The sequence below is a fragment of the Dicentrarchus labrax genome, unplaced genomic scaffold, assembly GCF_905237075.1.
Source record: "Dicentrarchus labrax unplaced genomic scaffold, dlabrax2021, whole genome shotgun sequence".
NCBI lineage: Eukaryota > Metazoa > Chordata > Actinopteri > Moronidae > Dicentrarchus > Dicentrarchus labrax.
In genome coordinates this window covers 10,882,597-10,901,468 of record NW_026136702.1, presented here as the reverse complement: position 1 = coordinate 10,901,468, position 18,872 = coordinate 10,882,597, and the positions used below count along the sequence as shown (strand labels likewise).

The 18,872-nt window shown below is 41.0% G+C and overlaps 2 protein-coding genes across 2 annotated transcripts; one reads left to right on the top strand and one right to left on the bottom strand.

Moving 5' to 3' along the window:
• Positions 1-7,103: 7,103 nt before the first annotated feature.
• marveld1 (MARVEL domain containing 1) lies at positions 7,104-8,324 on the bottom strand. The gene has a single exon (XM_051415236.1). The coding sequence runs from the start codon at positions 7,646-7,648 to the stop codon at positions 7,142-7,144; it is 507 nt and encodes a 168-aa protein (XP_051271196.1). The 5' UTR covers positions 7,649-8,324; the 3' UTR covers positions 7,104-7,141.
• Positions 8,325-8,602: 278 nt separating this feature from the next.
• LOC127371964 (arginine vasopressin-induced protein 1) lies at positions 8,603-12,203 on the top strand. The gene is made up of 3 exons (XM_051415222.1): positions 8,603-8,771; positions 9,854-10,218; positions 10,333-12,203. The coding sequence occupies exons 2-3, from the start codon at positions 9,869-9,871 to the stop codon at positions 10,574-10,576; spliced, it is 594 nt and encodes a 197-aa protein (XP_051271182.1). The 5' UTR covers positions 8,603-8,771; positions 9,854-9,868; the 3' UTR covers positions 10,577-12,203.
• Positions 12,204-18,872: the final 6,669 nt, after the last annotated feature.

Sequence of the window (18,872 nt, the reverse complement as noted above, 5' to 3'; positions counted from 1 at the left end):
CATCTACTCCATCCTCTATCCCCAACCATATCATAATAATTGACTGTTTTTATCATGGTGATTGGTATGTCTGGGATCAATATACTGCTGACTGTGTGATGTCAACATTTTATTCTGCTTTAGGCTATGTGTGTTGTTTTTTTCCTAGTCAAACACTGCTCCATTTTTCTCACCTAAAATGAATGTAGAGTTCATTCTTCACTTAGACAGTCTTTATAGTCTGCAGGGCAGTTGTCACAAGCATGTATGAATACACAACAAATAAAATATACACAGTGTGAACTCTAAGAGAGTCAATTTTCTTTGTTGCCACTTAGATTTAATTCAAAGGGCCTCAAATGAAAGGAAAAACAAAAGTGTAACATCACACTAATAAAATTACCAATGGCTTTGTTCGTGCCCCAGTAAGTCATTACAGGGAGACAGCCTGCACAATACCAGGGAACCAACAAATTAAATTAATTAATTTTATCACTTTTGCCTGCATTTCTAACCTTCACATCACAAAATGTCTTCCATAAAAAAGGCCTTATTGTTTATTCTCAGAATACAGATTTGTATCTCTGCTGTCTTGCTGTATGAGTGTTTCAGATCCTGAACATGAGCCAAGCATTAAAGGAGATGAAGAAACACCTCCAACTGGTGCAGCAACCTGGAGCTACAACAGGCTAAACCATTTTTGTCTCTACAGACACTGAGGATGCACATACATATACAAAGACAGGCTGGCTGAGATTTAACACTAAAGCACAGTCTTGACAGAGGAAAGAGTGGTTTCACAAAACAAACCCAACTCTCAAGGTACACTTACTAGCTTTTTCAGGACCTTTTAACCAGACCTACAAAATCCATCTTTTAAGTCAAAAGAGATGATAAATCCTAAAAGTGCTGTGGATGAAATCATAACAGCAACTGAGCTGTCAACAGATCCGTCTCTATGATTGAGCCAAGTCTATCATCTGATGAAGGCCAGTGAAATTGTAGAAATCTCTGTAAAAAGCTTGCAAGAGGACCTATAGAACTGTGATTGTTTTGTCAAACAATAGACTGAGGATCGCGGAATAAGAAAAACATGGGGAAAAGTTCCTCTTCAGGTAAAATTAATTATAAAAAATGTCTCAGTTGGCCTTGGTGTGAACTCCAGTTATTCTGATGTTGCAAGTAAACATTGAATCCCTCTAGTGATTTCTTCTCACCATGTCTGAGATTAATTATCTAAATTCTATTGACACATTACCAAATCTTGTTCAAGCTATTGCACAATTGCTGTTTTATTATGTGACATAACATTACAGTTGTTTCCACTTGCTATGCAGAATATGAACCTGCTACATAGATGTTTTGAACACTATATTTTGTGCCGCTGCCTTCATTTGACATCATTTTAGTCTACATACTGATATACAGTGGATTTGAAAAGAAGCCATTTCACAAGTAGATTTCTAATGTTCAGCTTCTGTCTAAAAGCCTGTGATCAGCCGTGACGCAATCTATCATAGCATTAGAGCCTGGAATAAATAGGACTTATTAAAAATAAACTAATTTTAGAGAACCTTTCTGTTAAATCAGTGAACCAAATAAATAGTCAGATTCATGTTTTCTGAAGCCCTATTACACCACCTAGTGGATCAATTAAATCATTGTTTATAATGTTCAAATGCGTAGGAATTTTCTAATCAATCAAAGAGACATGAAAACAATCAGAAACTATGTTGTCTGTAATTTCATACCTTTAGATATCGTGTTTTTCTGCCGCAATATTTGTCTATATTTCTGAACATTGTTGAGGAATGTTCATTGGATAGTTATTTTTATTTTATTAATACATCAAACAAAGCAAACATATATTTTTTCCAGTATCATAGACACATTTGCTCATTTATGCCGTGCAAACTGAATGAATATGTTTTTAATTTGAAAGGGAAAATAAGCTTTTAAATGCACTGTTTTCTGCCTGTGACGCAATAGACAGAGTTTGGACTTCTGTGTGTGAAAACTGTGGGAAAAGTGATGCTGGGAAACAGTTCTGAGCCATGTGAGCTATTATCAGGAACGAATGGAAGGAATGTTTGTTTTACTTCCCAGTGTGTGTCTGCTTACACTGCAGTGTCTGTAAGGAGTTTTTTCTTTTGAGAGTGTCTAACCTTGAATTGTAGTCATCGGAAAAGCAATCATCACCTCTAATTGCCTCTTTAACATTATGTTTTAGTGAGGTAAAAACAACAGGTGATGAATGACGGAGGTGTTGCTAATGTAAGTTTCTAGTCCGTGCCCAAGACTCAGTAAATGTCAGACAGGAAATTAGTGAATTCATCCACCCAGTTAAAAAAAACTCTCCCCCTCCCTTTCCCTCTAACTTTGTCAGACTCATTCACTCTGTAACATGCTCTCAACATCTTGGCTTAAGATTGGCAGAGTGAAGGAAACAGTGGTATTTTCAAGGCTCTATAAATAGCATCATTTCCCACCACTGGCTGCCATTGCCCTCATGCAACACATGAACACTGTGCCCATTTAGAAGTATTGTGCGGGCAAAAGCTGCTGAAGCAGATGTGAAATCAGTAACCTCAGTCACCATGTTAGGAAACTATAAACTGCCGAGTGACAGAGGCCAACTACAATGCCTGCACGCCTGGAACACTGTGCCGATTCATCCCTCGCACAGACAGGAAATGTCAGTCTCAGATTCCTGCTTAGATCTTTACGTGAAGCCGTTTGCACATCTCACCCATTCCCTTCTTGCTTTTTTCTGCTCATTCACTTGTTCTTTCAGTCTCCATCTGTTTTCCCAGCTCCCTCTCCCTCTGCAGTGGAATGTGCATCTCAGCAGTATCTGATGAACGTGTGGTTAACAGGGTGCTGCTGTGTGCGTTTGTCTGTGTTTTCATGTTTCATGTGCGTACATGCAGCCTCCCAAACGGAGACAGTAGACAAGGAGTTTCAACAGGAAGGAAAAAAAGAGGCAGACACACTTGGATAGGATGGAGCACATCCACAGGGAATTACCCACTCAGAAATATGGGTGGGTAAGAAAAACGAGGCTTTGTGAGTCCTGAACAGCAGTAGGTTATAACCAACCAGTTTTACACACGTGGTTCAGCAAACTCAGTGTAGAGTGAGAAAGTCTTGCAAAAAGCCTGGCAAAACAAGGCTGAGATGAACATCAAGTCTGTGCACAGTAGCTGTGATAATTACTCCTGTAAGTACTGGCTGTGAAGAGATTCCCTCCTGAAGTTTTTCCAAAGTAAGAGATTGGGAACAAAATCTAAAGTTCTCGTTCTGTGAGAACATGTTATCCAAAGTTGAGTTTAATGCTAATATGGGGCGTCAGCAGTCACTGAAATCAAGAGGGTTTCTCACAAATTAAAAATATTTTTAGATCAACATTTTCATGTGTCTCTACAGTGTTTCCTTGGTTAACTTGGGTGGAGGGATAGAAAAGTCTTGTACAAAAAAGCCTATAACTTTGGAAATTAGCCACTTGATTTGACTAACTCTAGACTGTTAGCTTTGGCTAGTAAGCATTTTTGCACACCAGGACTGCAGATTTTAGCCCTCATCACTTACATTGCAATAACTTCAGGCACAAATCTCTCATCTTCACAGCAGGTATGAACAGGAGGAACAGTTACAGTGACCAAAAGCCCTTCCAATGTAAATACGGTACTGTCAGTAATGTTTTAAAAGAGACTTGAAAAAAACATATCCTTTAAGATAATGAGTCCTTTCTCTCTCTTCTTTTTTGCGTTGTGAATATTTGAACAAGTGTGTAATATTCATGTTGTTTATGACCAAATTAAATACAGTCTTGAAGCACTTGAAGTGGCGGAGAATATTTGTACATTTTATTGTAGCAAGAAGACCTGAATTGAATCCCTTTTATGGCAATCATCTGGCTTGGTGAAATAGATCTGAGCAAGACATGCAGGGTCGCTGCCAGGTCCATTGAGGCTTTTCTGCAGTTCACACTATGTTCTGTACATCACTATATCAGGACACGGATGAAAGAAAAAGATGCATTTTTGCAAGTTTAATTTATTTTGAAAGTGGGACTAAAGACATTCTTACCATTTCTCTATTGCAAATCCCACCAGTGATATTTAATCATAGCCATGAGTCACAGGCATGTAATTGTTATCCGTTTGGACTTCAGAACTCACTTTTAGATTCTCTGGCAGGAACTCTATCCGTTTTTCAGTTAATTGACATCAGTCCATGGCAACAGCCTGCATGATGCTTTCAGGGAGGGCCAAAAAAACGTTTGGAGGGGTTACGATGACTATTGGACATTTGGTCTCTTGCAGACGGGTGGGAGAGCACATACAGGAAATGTCTCTTTGGTTGAGTAGCCAAGATAAATATCACACAGTTGGCACTCCAGAGAAGTGCCTGGCTCTATATACGTCCTTACACCAAGTTGTCTAGGTTTTCTTTACTGTCTGTGTAGCTGGAAAGAAATACAACAACCTCACTCTTGTTGTGCCCACAGCCTTAATACTAATGGATTCCAAATTTGCGTTATTACCTGTGATTACAAGGGTTTCTTGTTTGGACAGGGATGTGATGCTTAAGGATTAAATTAAAAATGAGCTCAAACACAAAATCTGAACAGATGTGACATCGATAACTTGTGGGCTGTGTAATCAAAAGGAGCCTGTTAATGTGGTAAGCTCAAAAAGATTTCAGGGTAAATGTGGAGAATGCTTTTTTGGCCTTAATTGTCAGCATACGCTATAGTTGTGAGTCATCCAAAAACTTACATGATTCACCATGGTTACTCTCAATATCAAACTGAACCCTGGATTCAGTGCTTTGTTTATGCAGCACACAGGGTTGTTGTGTACTGTCTCCATTTGGTTGTATACAACAGTGTTTCCACAGGCGCCGACACGTGGACAGGACAACACTTCTGGGGAAATCTCAGAGGGGGAGAGGGTGAGAGGGAGTTTGGAGGGGGGGGACTCCTGTCCTTCTTTAGAAGTCCTAGATTTATATCACAGTGCTGCAGCTGGTTAACGTTAACCCTTCAACTCCCGTAACTCTGGCCACAAATGTTACCTCAGCACACACATACACACTATATTTTCCTGTTGTCGCGTAGAAAGCGCTCTCTAACCCAGAGGATGAGATGCTGTACAGTTGTTCTTTCAGCATGATTTAACATGGAAGTACAAACTGTATAAAATACCCAAATTACGTACAAATTAGTCAACAGACTTTATGGTTTCCCTGCTTGCAGTCTGATCTGTCTCTGTCTTTATATGGTCACTTTATTAGTGCCTCTAGGCACCAAATATGTCAAGGATATTTCTATGAATCATGTAAGTAATGTAGTCAGATTTCCTCAGAAGGAAGCAAAAGATACTTCTCTTTTTCTACCATCTACCACTTATCATATTACTTCCATTTATTGTGTTGCTGCTGCTTTTATATTCTGTTCTCTGTGTGCATTTTTGTTGCCTTTGTTTTGATTCTTGATTATGAATCTGGAGCAGTGACCATACAACATTTTATATAACTCATCGCATTCAGCAGGAAAGAGAAGCGCCCCAAAAAGTAGAAGTGTGCCATCTGCAGCCTTACATGCTTGACCCATGCAAAGTAAACATACAAATTTGTCTTTAAATAGTGGTACAGTCTTGCTGACTGTACAAAGGCAACCAGGGCAACTTGTCTGCAGCATAGTTTTTTAAGAATTGCATGCGGACTGGAATAGATCAGACATTGAATCATCTTCCACTGCTTGGCTTCGTTTTTATTGGCTGAACGTTAGCCCACCTCCAGAACCCCAACAGACTGTTCCGGTAAGAACAAGCCTCTTTCCAGATTATTACACACACGTTTCCAGAAGTAGGATAACTCTCATGCAACTCTATCATACAGTCCATGCATTACACATTGTCTGTGTGTGTGTGTGTCTGTGTCTTGTGTGTGTGTGTGTGTGTGTGTGTGAGTGTTACTCTCTCATTGTCTTAAAGATAAGTCTGAGGATCTATGTCTTTCATGTGGTCAAGTGGCATAGCATATAAATGATCCCTGCTGATTGGCCAAGGCTTTTATCTCCCAACAGGAAGTTCCTGAGGGCTTCCGTCACTAGTCCCTCTAAATCTGTGTTTCATTTGGAAAAAGCCACCAAAAGCAACAATATGTGCATCCAGCCCAGCTCTTTCTCTAAATTTAACTCAAAGTACTCAAACACAATTAGCAAAGCATTTCACAAAGCAGCTTGTCTAAATGCTTCTTTGCACCAATACACAATCACAACCAAAGAAACATCTCACTGGCTCTCACTTACTGGAATTTATTTGTACACTTTTTGCTCTTTGGCTTTACATAATGAACACTTAAGGAATACTTTAGTTGTCATACACTTTGTAGCACCAATCACACCCATATTTGTTGGGTTGTTGTTGTTGTTGTCACAACCTTATTGAGTGTACAGCATTCTGACAGAAGGCACTGATAGGAACAGTTTGCAATGTTTGACTCAGACAAAAGGAGATCCACAAGTGTTTTAGTCTGTAGCTGTTCAGTATAGTTTGCTGTCGTACAAAAACACGTAAAACACATAAAAATATATACTTTAAAAAAAAAAGAATCGACAAAAAGAATCCCTTTGTGAAAGCAGCTGTAGTGATCCTTTTTTTAGATGGATAGTTACCCAACACAATTTTACCAAACATATGTTAAGGCCATTGTAGTGTAAACTTAACACTGACTGTACTGCTAGCCCACTATAATAGGTCCATACAGGAATATTATAATGATCCTTTATGAGGGAAAATTACATTAGATTACAGGGAAACAAACCTAAGAGGTGAAGGCATGGCCTTAACTACAACTACAAACATATGTCACTTGTGCCTTATTAAAAGGGAACAATACTTTGCCCTTCCTACCCATCCTGGGTAGCTATAGGCCTCTGTACCAGGAGCTGTTTTGGGTGTTTTCATGTCACCCTTTAAATACACTGATTCTGGGAAGACTATAGACAATAAACCTGTGATTAGAGTAGCTGTTGAGTTAAATTACAGTGAAGTTAACTATTCCTCATCTTGCTGTGGATACCCAACTCAAGGACCCCATACCCTCCCCTCCCCTCCCTCCCCCACCACCACCTTCCCTGTCGCCATCAGTCTCATCAGATGACCGTCTGTTCTCCCCGGCACTTCCTGCACGCACCATAAATAACCGACAGGAGGTAAACCAGGCAGCACAGACAGGCGAACACGGCGGCCGTCAGGTAGATCTTGTACATACAGGGGTGCTTGTACTGCTCCAGGTTGCAGTACGAGTTGCGTTCCGTCTTGTAGATCATGACAGCTATGGCCGGCAGGTAGAGCACCGCGGCGGCCACGTCGTGCGCCAGGTTGGTGGCCAACCAGCGCTCCCCTCCCAGCAGCGGGACGAGGTCCTGCTTGTCCAGGAGGGTGAGGAAGAAAAGGGCGAGGGTGAGGAGCCAGAAGAGGACCGCCACGAACAGGACGAAGTGGATGGATCCTTCGTATTTGTTGGCGGCGATGGTGACCCACAGGCCGGCTCCAAACGCGATCTGCAGGATCCGGACGATTCCCAAAAAACTCTTGAGGAACTTTAAGATATTCGTCCTCACCTGCGGCTGGGGAGGCTGTGGAGGTTGGGGTGGCATCTCTCTCCTCCTCCGGTCACTCTCGGTCCCTTTTTCCCGAACAGGGCGGGTGCTTTCTGCCAGCTGCAAACAGCTGGGGAAAAGATGGGCACAAAGTGGGGAAAGATCGGGGTGGGAGGCCGGGTTTGTGGTCAAACAATGAAGCCAAAAGTGGACAAGTTTAGGTTTAAGAAAGGAACTCTCTGTTCTTTCCACTGCCCCGGGGTTTTGAAATGAAAAACCTTCTTGTATGTTTCGTCTTTTCCGTTTCCTCTGTTGAATGTAGCGTCTGTGTTTAGGGGGCTGGATGATGGAGAGGGGGTGGTCTGTAATTCAAAGCCCGCTCCTCCTCTGCTAGATCCATCCCCGGCCACTCATCTGTTGATGTGTTTCCCCATGGTGCAGTTCCCCTGGGGTGTGTGTGTGACCTTTCCCCCTGTCTTTGCGCAGACAATAAGGCTTTATGACATGAAGAATGAATGTAAACATGCGTTTAAGGAGACAGCAAGACATTCAGACAGTGCGTAATCACTCTCAGACTCCCATTTAAACAATGTTTTAATTATTTCTAACTGAAGCCAGTATCATAGTATATAATAACTCTCTTATTCCCCTAGAAATAAAGTTTAAATTAAGAAACAAGTGCAAGTCTGTCTAAATAGTATTACATTATTATGTTTAGGGCCACTTTGCGTCATCTGGTTTGCGTGTTTCAGCACAGGATGCTCACATGTTTACTTCCCTCTCGGATAACTGACAGACGCTTCTCGTGTTAGCCAAGCTCATTGACGTCAATGCATTTCAGCGCACACGCCCTACGTGGCCAAGAGGCGGAGCAGACCTCTCCCCCCGATCCCCATCCCCTCACCCCTCCCCCCAAAACTCGCGATTGGTCTACATCAAGGCCATTCCCCCACCCCGAGAGGCGGGGACAGAAGCTCTCTCTGCCCTGATTGGTGGTTTGATGGCGTTGATTTGTGATTGACGGTCGGCTCGAGGACACAAATCGATCGCAGGTGAAGCTGGACTAACAGAGACTGTCCTCCCACGGTTCAGCCATTGCGGAGGCTTTTTCGTTGCAAAGGGACGACGAAGGGAGATGCTGTAGGAGCAGAGTGCGCTGGGTGTGTGAGTCCAACCGCGGGTAAGCAGGCCTCCTTTTCATTTTTCACATGACTCTCATGGGATTCCTGTTCTCTCTCTCTCCCCCCCCCCCGCACACACACAGCCTGGTGAAACCCCAGCATGGACTAGACTGTGCGGCAAGTTGTGTGGTCAATGCATCTTATTTTATCACGAATATTTGACTTAAACTTCCTTGTTCTTTTTAAGCGAGTCGATAGTATAAACAAAGACTTGGTTTTGCAAGAGCGCTGCAGCAGTGAGCCGTAACAGTTTGTTGTGTAAACAGTAGGCGCGGGGGGGGTGACGTTGGGTAATGTTAAAGTACTTCTAATGCAAAATGGGTTTGTGAATGTGTAGCAAAAGGCACAGGCGTGTCCTGAAGTAACCCACTGACTGTTGAGGAGTGGTGCTCAGGTTAATACAGATTCTTGCTCATAAGTTGATTATGAGGTAATGCATTGTTTTCCTTTTACCTGTCCTGTAAAAAGAAATATATAAGTCATACACATGGATGTTAAAAGTGCATTCACATAGCACAGGAATCTGTAACAGTCTCATAAAGGATTCATAGTTAATGTATAAAAGTAGGGGGCAGAGAGAACCTGCAGAAAGAGGATTAACTAAAAGGTGAAACTTTATTCCTGGTATAGTAAATAGTATGTTTTGACAAAATAATCCTGCCTCCTGCTCTCCATCTGTGAGATGATCTGCTGCTGTAGGAAGTCAGTAAGTGGACTTTTTACTTAAGATTATTTCGTCAAGCTGGAAACAAGGCTGTGTCGGTGGAAAGGCCTCTGACCCACATGCAATGATCTTGGCCACTAATGCCTCTTTGTTAGCGTCCCATTTAAAACCATGTGTAAGCGAAGGGAGATAAAGCTGACATCTGCAGTTTAATGGGCTTTAAGGCACAGGTCGTCACTCACTACCTAAAGTAGGATTAAAGAATCAAGACTGGCAGCTGACTGGCCGACTGTTTCAGCTGTCTCTAGGTGTTGTGAGGCACTCTCTGTCGTCATGTACTTTGTATGTTGTGTTATGTCAAGGTTTTTTTTTTTTGGTCAAATATTAATCAAAAATCTCCTACTGACTCCTCCACAGAGTAGAGAACAGTGTATGCCACCGTTTCCCGTCTTTCTCCGGATGGATCCCGGACCTGCCCCCGCTCCTGCGTCCGTGGTGGCGGGCCCTTCCTCACTGTGGCGGCTGGCCGAGAGGAGGAGCAGGAAGGCCGGCTCGGCGAACATTTTCAGCAACGTGAATCTGTGGCAGCTCCAGAGACTGTTCAGGGCAGCGGGGGACCAGGATGCGGAGCAGAGGGCCCAGCTGGTTTGGGGCCACGGAGATGAGGCTGAACTGGCTCAGGCATTGATAGGACTGAGGGCCCGAACTCACAGGAGAGGGTTGAGGACTAACGGACGGGAAGTGCTGGGCTCACACTGGCTACGAGCCTTCAATCACCTCAGGTAGAAAAACTGTTAGTGTGATGTGACTCCATATACATTCACAACATTAATCTCTTGGTATCCATGTTGTTGTTGTTGTTGTTTTTTTTTAACAAAACTACTCCCATTGTTCAGGATCGGGGAGAGCTCGACGAACAGCCAGGGGAAGGACCCCGGGGAGGAGAGTGATTCTGAGGCAGGGGCACACAGCAGTCCGGAGCCACACCGACAGTCTTCTGTAGGGACATCAGGAAGAGGTAAAGGGGCCACTGAAAGCCAGGGCCCTGCAGGGACTTCTGAGAGACCAGTTAGAACCAGCTCAGGATTGAGAAGAGGAGAGAACAACCCGGAGAGATACCTCCACAGAATACTGCACTGACTTGACCAAATCCTCCGAGACACAAAAACTGACTTTTTAGTCTGTACCTCTGAGAGTCTACCAGCAGTTAACAGTCCGCACAGCCTGCTGGTCTCTCCTGAATACCGCTATGATGAGTTCAGAATCTGAAACTCGGTTGAATTAACTTGACTAAACCATTTACAGTTACACAGGAAACTGTACTTCAGGTGGAAAGAATAGATTAGTTTCTCATAATGCCATAATGTCTGCCCTTTTTAACGGCACTGATCACATGGCAGAATACTGGCACTGCATTGTTAAGTCCACCTGAATAATAACAGCGGCACAAACCTCTGACTGGCTCCTGGAATCCCACAACTTTATAAAATGGTTGCCTCTCATGTACTGCCTTATATGTTCTCCTAAATTCATCCCACCACCCCCACTATCCATGCACACTGATAATTCTAGACAGTGATGTGACCTCAAATAGTTTTATAGTTCAGTGGTGTGAAAAGGTGAGTAAAGTTAGTAACTATGAACTTATTTAACTGATCACTGTACTGCAATAATTCTTTTTTTTTTTTTTTGAAAGATTTTGACCTAGTGTTTATTAGGCTAGAGTACTAATATTATAATGTGTGGCTACACTGTGGATGTAACAGCTGTTATATCCCCTTCCTGGAGCCAGTGGTGGTAAACATACACAAATGTTTTACTCAAGTAGAAGTACAGATATGTGTTTAATCAAAAAAAAAGAAAAAGTAAAGGTAGAAGTACTGGTTCAATGTCTTTACTCAATTAAAAGTTGAAAACTACAGACTCACAATGTACTCAACGTATAAAAGTAAAAAGTACTCTCTTGGATTCTCTGAAGGACATTTCTATCGGTGGTTTCTGTGCAAAGCTCACTGAAACTTCAAATAGGGTCTTCTCTTTTTTTTTTTCTTTCTTCGTGATCGTCATGTTACATCTGCCGTGTGTGATAAGCGCCGGTCAATGATTCCCCTCAAATGCATTAAAACTAAAGCAATGACTCTGTTTTTAAAATGTGAGTAGAAAGTATTCGTACTTTGTTACTTTCCAACTCTGCCTGTACTACAAAAAGCCACATATGTAGCTATATATATGTGAGATGATGTACTGTACTGTATGTATGTATGTATATTAGCTTGAACATATGTTAACTTCTTAATTGTTGTATTCACACTAATTGAAGTGTTAAAACTGAGATAAGCTTTACTCACTGTGTGTGTGTGTGGGTGTGGGTGTGGGTGTGTGTGTACTATTAATGGCTATGTTAGGTGTCATGAGATGTAGAAACGCATGTTGAAACATACATGCCACGGCACATTTTACAGACTCAAATGATTCTAATTCAATGTGTTATGCCATGAATGGAAGCCAGTCACTGGTTTGTATTTACTGAAAGTGTCAGGCGGTCAACTCTGCCTAGAGACCAAAAATAATAAATTAGAGCTGCAAAGCCAACAACCCTCACTGTGCAGGGAAAGTTCATTAAAATGTTCATGGTAACAGTGTTTAAACCTGCTGTACCTACAAAAGTCTTTATACCACCAACCTTATCACATTGCTGGAAGCTTAATGAAGCTTTTTGATACTGTTTGATTTTTAGATTTGTGGTAATAAAAAAGTGAGTCTTCGACTTGTTTGTCTTGTTTTCTTCTGTAACCAAATCAACATTTTTGCCTTCAGGAAGTGATGGAAATGCTTCACCATACGTTAAGTGAAATGACTTTAAATGGATGTGTAGGTTTTTATTAATATATTTTGTAATAAAAGATAACAGGAACCCATAATTCACTGTCATTTAGCTGAAGAAAGGTAGATATGTTTGGATGCTCATTATTGTTGCCCTACATCATGTGTATTACAGTTTACACACATTCACACCCATGAGCTGCAGCTTGTACCCACAGTCGGCCGCTGCTGACCGCTGAGCAGCTCCACTGGACCAGCTGGGTGTTAAGTGCATTGCTCAAGGGAACATCATTAGTGTTTTTTTGATGAATGGATAATAAATGACTCTATAAGAAACAAATACTGCCCTCCAGTGGCCATGTCCAGTAATGACGTTAACATGTTAAATCAGCTTGCAGTCACTAGATGGCACAAAAGGTTTTGTTATGGGAGTGTACGCTGAGTCAGGAAAGATTCATACTTGTTATGCATGGAATAGACTTCCCTCAGAAAACTTAAAAATTCAGAGTATGCTATGGTGAGCTTTAAAGGGCAGACTCATTTTAATAGACAAATAGGTAATCTTATTGATCCTAGCTTGTCATGTTTAACTTGTCTTTTCTGCCAGGTCTAACAAATTACTTGACTACATGGTGAAAGCTAATGAGTTGTAAAGTTTCCATCTCTAATGCAAATGTCCAAACCCTAAGGCAGCGTCGCACCATCACAGCACAATACATTAGGCCGAATGGACCTGCTGTTTAGGTTTATGTTTAAGGAGGCTCTAAAGTTGTGACTTTACATGCAAAATAAATGTTTCCATGCAGTTTCTTTCTGCCTAGTCATGTCAGCAAGAAGAGAAGTTGGGAAGCACTATCAGGATACACAGGGAGGACTTCTTCTAGATACCATGTCAAGTTGAAAATTTGGACTAGGATTACTCTGCATTGGCCAAATGTCCTCTTCCCCCAGACAGATTCCTCAAGCTTCTCCTGTGTGTTGCCAAGGGATTCACAGGTCATCTGGGAGATAAAGTCCTTTCTTTTTATCTTGGATCTAGTCAGTAGTGTCTGGCTGGTGCAATGGCAAACTGAGTCATCTGAAGGGCAGCTTTATAAGGTACAGAAACCCCAGCTGACTCCTTCAGTGCAGAGAGAGCAGCAGATTGAGGTAATCCTCAATCTGCTGAGCTTCTCACCTTGTTGTGTAAAATAAGCTCATTGCACAGAAAACCTAATTTTAGTCCCTATGTACTGTAGGTTATCTCAACTTCTCATTCACTCCATAAATCCTAGGACTGTAGATGAGATGTGGAATGATGATCCAGCTATAATATAGCTGCAGCTAGATTTAGTGGTTTGCTTTGTGCCTCAGCTTGTTCTTTACCGATATGGTCAGTGGTGAGTAAAGTACATTAAGCATATATCATAATATCCGTATTATGCTACTTTATTCTTCTACTCAGTGGGAATTATTCTTACTCCTCTACACTCATTAAGCAGCTACAGTTACAAAATTACGATTTTACATTAAACAAAACATCTGATAAGCTTACAGTACATTGTCAAAGATGAGCCCTGACAAAAAAGAAGCGTGTACTGAGCATTCTTGTAAGATTTCAGATATTACTTGTTAGCAGTTCCACCAAAGTGTGATTTCCCCTCTAAACCTCTCTGTTCGTTTCTTTTAAAGGTCCAGTGTGTAACATTTAGGAGGCTCTATTGGCAGAATGGAATGTAATATGTATAACAATGTTTTCATTAGTGTATAATCACCTGAATGTAAGAATTGTTTTTACTTACCTTAGAATGAACTGTTTTTATCTACAGGTCGCCTTCCGTGGCATGTTGAACCACCAGGTTTCAATAGTAGCCCACACTGGCTCTAGGTAGGGGTGTTCCCGTTTTTTGTGCGATTGTGGCCACTCTAGTTTCTCCTCAGCGCTTGTAATGGAGGGGGAAGCAGCGGAGTTGCAATCTGCAACTACACAGCTGGATGCCAGTAAATCTGGCACACTGGACCTTTAAATAACTATCTGAGGTAAACAGAAAAAAAAAGCATAACTTAGAGAAAGGTCACAAAATGAACACTTGTGTAACAGAAATCTTTTTTTCTTCTTTTCTATTTCATTAATTATATCGGAGCCAATAGACTAAAATACCACATTGTATGTAAAGTAGATAAATTAACTCCAGTTCAAACCAGCTACAACAGTAAAATGCTGCTCACACATTGTTGCATCAGTACTAACATTCAGTCACAGGGGCCAGTACAATTTGCTGAAAATACTTCTGTACTTTGTTCTTTGAATGCAGGACCTTTACATATAATGGGGTATTTATATATTGCTGTATTCTTACCATTACTTCATTAAGAATCTGAATACTTCCTCCATTACTGGTTATGGTGTTAAGATTTGTGGGCCTCATTTAGCCTGGGTATGAAACCCAAACTTGACTCAGTCTCCTATTATGTTCTTAGATGAGTGAAAACCTGATCCAATTAAAGGCAGCAGAACCCAGTCCTTGAGCCAGACTGCTGTGTGTGCACCTGGATGTTCATTGACCTGAAGAGGTAATACCTTGGAGAACCACCATGTTTAGACATGCTGGCACTTAATCACTTTATTGGTCAGATGTAGAATTAAATTAAACCTTACACTGAGGCATGCTAAATTTGAGATAAAGTAGTTAAGTAAATCTAGGTTGAATTATAACAGAGTTGCAGAAAAAATTTAGTCATGCTGACTTCTGTACTTGTAGTTATTATAGTTCTGTACACAACAGCAGTGTGGTGGCAAACCGAGATTCCTTTGTGGTACATTGTTGCCTTTCAGGCAACATGCACATCTTAGCAGTTTTCTAAGTTATGTGCATACAAATGAATGTCTTTATGCTTACAAAATTATGAGTCCAATTTAGTACAGTAGTTAACGAAAAATGAGTGGCTTTTCCTTGCAATGGTTTTGTAAATGGAATGTATTTCTGCCACTCGTTCAGCCCTTTGTGGTATAAAATTGCCATTTTGGACCAAATAAAGTGAAAGTATTTGCAGGTTCTGCTCTTTCTTTTTCCCGTTTACAGCTATTAATACAGCTAGGGACAAACAGTGAGTTATGCAGGCTTTTGCAGTGTTTGTGGAGTGATATTTGAATGTCTGCTGTCCAGTCATGAGCTGGTCTGTCCAGAAACGTACTATGAATTTTCAAACTATGCTTACCACTTTGATGGGTTTTTTGTAGCCACATTTCTTTGGTCACCACAGAAGTTTATCTTCAATCAAGAGTGGCAACAAGGTAAAAACTAATTGCATTTAGTTCAAATAAGCTTTTTTGGTGTATTTGCTTACTTCAGTAATGTTAAGCTAATATATTATTTTGTCTTTTGTCTATTTAATTTCAATGTAGCTCTTATGTTGGTCTATGAACTGCACAAAGGAAAATAAAAGACATTAGACCAGGCTCATCATTTTATCGACTGGAAGCTACAAACTGAATTTGCCTGCTTTAATTTGTATATAAGTAAGCAGCTGTAGAAGAATGAATAATGGCTGGGACCTAAACTGCATAGCTGGCTTAAAGCAACATTCTGTGAGATCTGGTATTTGTTGCGATTTGGCGCCTCCACTGTCAGCTGTACGCGTGCATTTGTTATGAATACATTATGTATGATCAAAAACTAGCCGGTTCACAACTTTGCTAACACAGCCGAACAAAAACACAACACAGCATCAAGCCAGCTGATATACTTACTAGTCCAACAGCAAGAAGGCCAGCTCGGCATCTGTCATTCAGCCTTTCATTTCACGAAGCTAATGACCAAAAGTCAGATTTTCTCTTTTCAAGCGGTTACTCTCTCCTCTTCTCTTCTTAGCTTCCTCGGTCAACTTCCACTAATGTCTCTTCACCTCTGCCATGTCCTCAGAGGCTGCTGAGCCCAGTTACGTTGCCCGCATCTGAATTCATATCTGAATGTATGAATGAGCATATAAGACTTGAGCAATGATTGAATAAGTGTCAGGATATCTGAATGCTGTATGTGTGTGGAGTGTGTGTGTGTGTGTGTGTGTGTGTGTGTGTGCACAACTGCACTAATTAGCTCATCTCAGTCTGCTGTATGTTCCAGTCAAAGGTTGCCACGGTGATGGTAACTGCTATTTCAACTCCTGTCTCAGAAAGTGAGAATAATGCAGAGTCTAACCTCTCATCGACTGCTTCTACCCCAAAGACATGAACTCCTATTGCCTAAATGTATTTGTGTCGTGTCAAAACGGTGAACACGGGAGAAGGTAAGAAAAGTGAAATGTGTGCTCTCAGTTAATGTGGCAGTTGGTTGGTGCTCCTGTCACTTGGAGGCTTCTTGAGCCAAATGTGTAAGTCCATTTGCTTGTGTTGTTACATGTCTGCAACCGGCACAGATTTTCCTACGTTTTGGTGGATAAATTATATATGTGGAGCGAAAAACTATGGGGATGAGAGAAAGTTGACGATACATTTTTAAGATGAGTTAACAGCTCCTTCCCTCTCCTACTGAACATACTACACACTAATGCAACAATCTGAGAAGGGCTAAATGCATGAATTTTGTACTTTGATTGTGGAAATATGAGACAGATATGTAAAATTTGAATTAATAAGTGCTGTGAACGTTTGAAAGTTTGAATTGAGTTTCTTTGAGAATGTATGAATGAGTGGGAAAAGGTTGAAAATGAGTGGGTTTGAAGTGTTATCTAATTCACTTCCATTGTAATATTTTGAAAAGTTTTAAAGGGATTTGTACAAAGAAAGTTTGAATGAGTAGTTAAGAGTTGAAAATGCATAAACATTTTGAACAATCTGTCCATTATTTTAAAATGAAAACATTTCCTGGTAGAAGTATGAAAGGTATGATTGAGAAGAGGTTGTGAATGTTTCCAGCAATCACACCCAATACGATTGCCTGCTTGTCTCCTAAATCATCCCAATAACTGCCATTTTGAGGCACAACAACCTTTTATGATGTTCTTTTATCAGAAATGTATTCTCAGATTTCAAATATTCTTGTCTCCTTTTCTGGTATTGCTTTCCAGACATTGTAGCAAGGATGAGTCAAGGCAAGGCTGACAAAAGATGAAGAAAGAGAGGAGTGACAGCTGTATTGAGAGCACAGGGCGCAGATCGGATTTTCAAAAGGAAGACGGGGAGAAGAAGAAACAAGCTTTTTTCTCTGTGTGTCTGTGTATGTGTGTGACTGACAACGGAAGCCGTATAGAGATTTTACATAAGCTAGGACCTGAGATTTGAATGTGTCCCTGCTGCATTGTAATTAGAGCACGGAACAGTAATTAGTGAAATGATATATACAGTGCATACTCCTTGTGCTCTGATAATAATCCCAAACCCTCGAACGTGCACACACACACACACAACCCCGGTCCCACACTTGGCGTCTTTGTTCACGGTAGAATCACATAACACTGCGGCACAGCACTCATTGTTATTCCTTCCTCTGTGTCATTGAGTGCTTTGTTCTTATTCTCAGTACTGTACAGCTCAGGCTCTCACTCGCTTCTGCAGTCTCTAAACACGGCCATTGCACTGCCTCCCTGCCCCCATTTGAGGTGAACGCAGAACATCAAACACGATTCAACAAGAGCGTCCCGCTGAGCCGAGGCCAGCACCTTTTCAGTTTACACAATTTAAAGGGAATCAAGTACAAAAACCCTTTATTGAACCTTTAGAAATGAAAACTACTTTATTGATGTGAAGAAAGATCATTTTCTTCAAACTATGAAATAAGACATGTGATGTGCAAGTTGAAATAGTAGCACTGGTCACGAAATGAAAGTTGATACTTGTCTCTTTGATATAAAATGGACTCCAACCCCAGTGCCTTCAATCCGTATGCACAAGGTCAAACTGCTTTCCACATCTGAGACCTTTCTGCCTGCCTTCAGGACCCAGAGCCAACTTCACATCACATCATATTACGTTGCATTACCCACACCAGCAGCCTGAGCCATTCTCAGAGGCAGGGGAGAAAGGGATTTTAAAAGCAGCCTCCTTGTACCTTAATAGGTAGGGTCACATGTCAGATGATTGCGTCGCTCCATTGTTCTTTGTCCTTTTTCTGAACCCACACTAGAGATACTTTTGTTCTTTTTCTTACATTACTAGCCGGTTTTTTCATGGATCATAGAATAACAATATGTATCTTGGATATTTTCCATGCCCAGTTGGGCTTTCGTTGTTGTTCCCTGGTTTATAGATTGTAATTAGCATGCATCAAAGAATTATCAAAAATGAAATAAGCAGACCTATTAAGTTTAAAGCAACTAACAAACTGGGAGCAAAATCTCCTACAGTATTCTCTATGTTTTGGCATATTTGCTATGCTAATAAATGAGTAAATAAATAAAGGGCCAGTTTTCCCTTGAACATCAGATTTTAAATATTATTCCTCATTTATTATCCCCACTTTTTTTGTACCGTGTAAACATGTCTGGGCATCGCAGTATAAAAATAACACTCATAATGCTGCATGGTTGACGACCAAAGAACAAAAACAACCCTGTAAACCAATTAAATTTCAAATATAGCTTATCAGTGGAAAATATATAAAGGGAGGACAAAATAGGGAAAGGTTTAAATTTATAA

What these genes read in the sequence shown, in the direction of transcription:
- marveld1 (XM_051415236.1), bottom strand. Translation starts at nt 7,648, where the DNA reads ATGCCACCCCAACCTCCACAGCCTCCCCAGCCGCAGGTGAGGACGAAT.
- LOC127371964 (XM_051415222.1), top strand. Translation starts at nt 9,869, where the DNA reads ATGCCACCGTTTCCCGTCTTTCTCCGGATGGATCCCGGACCTGCCCCC. An exon ending in CGAGCCTTCAATCACCTCAG is followed by an intron (nt 10,219 to 10,332) that starts GTAGAAAAACTG and finishes CCCATTGTTCAG; the next exon opens with GATCGGGGAGAGCTCGACGA.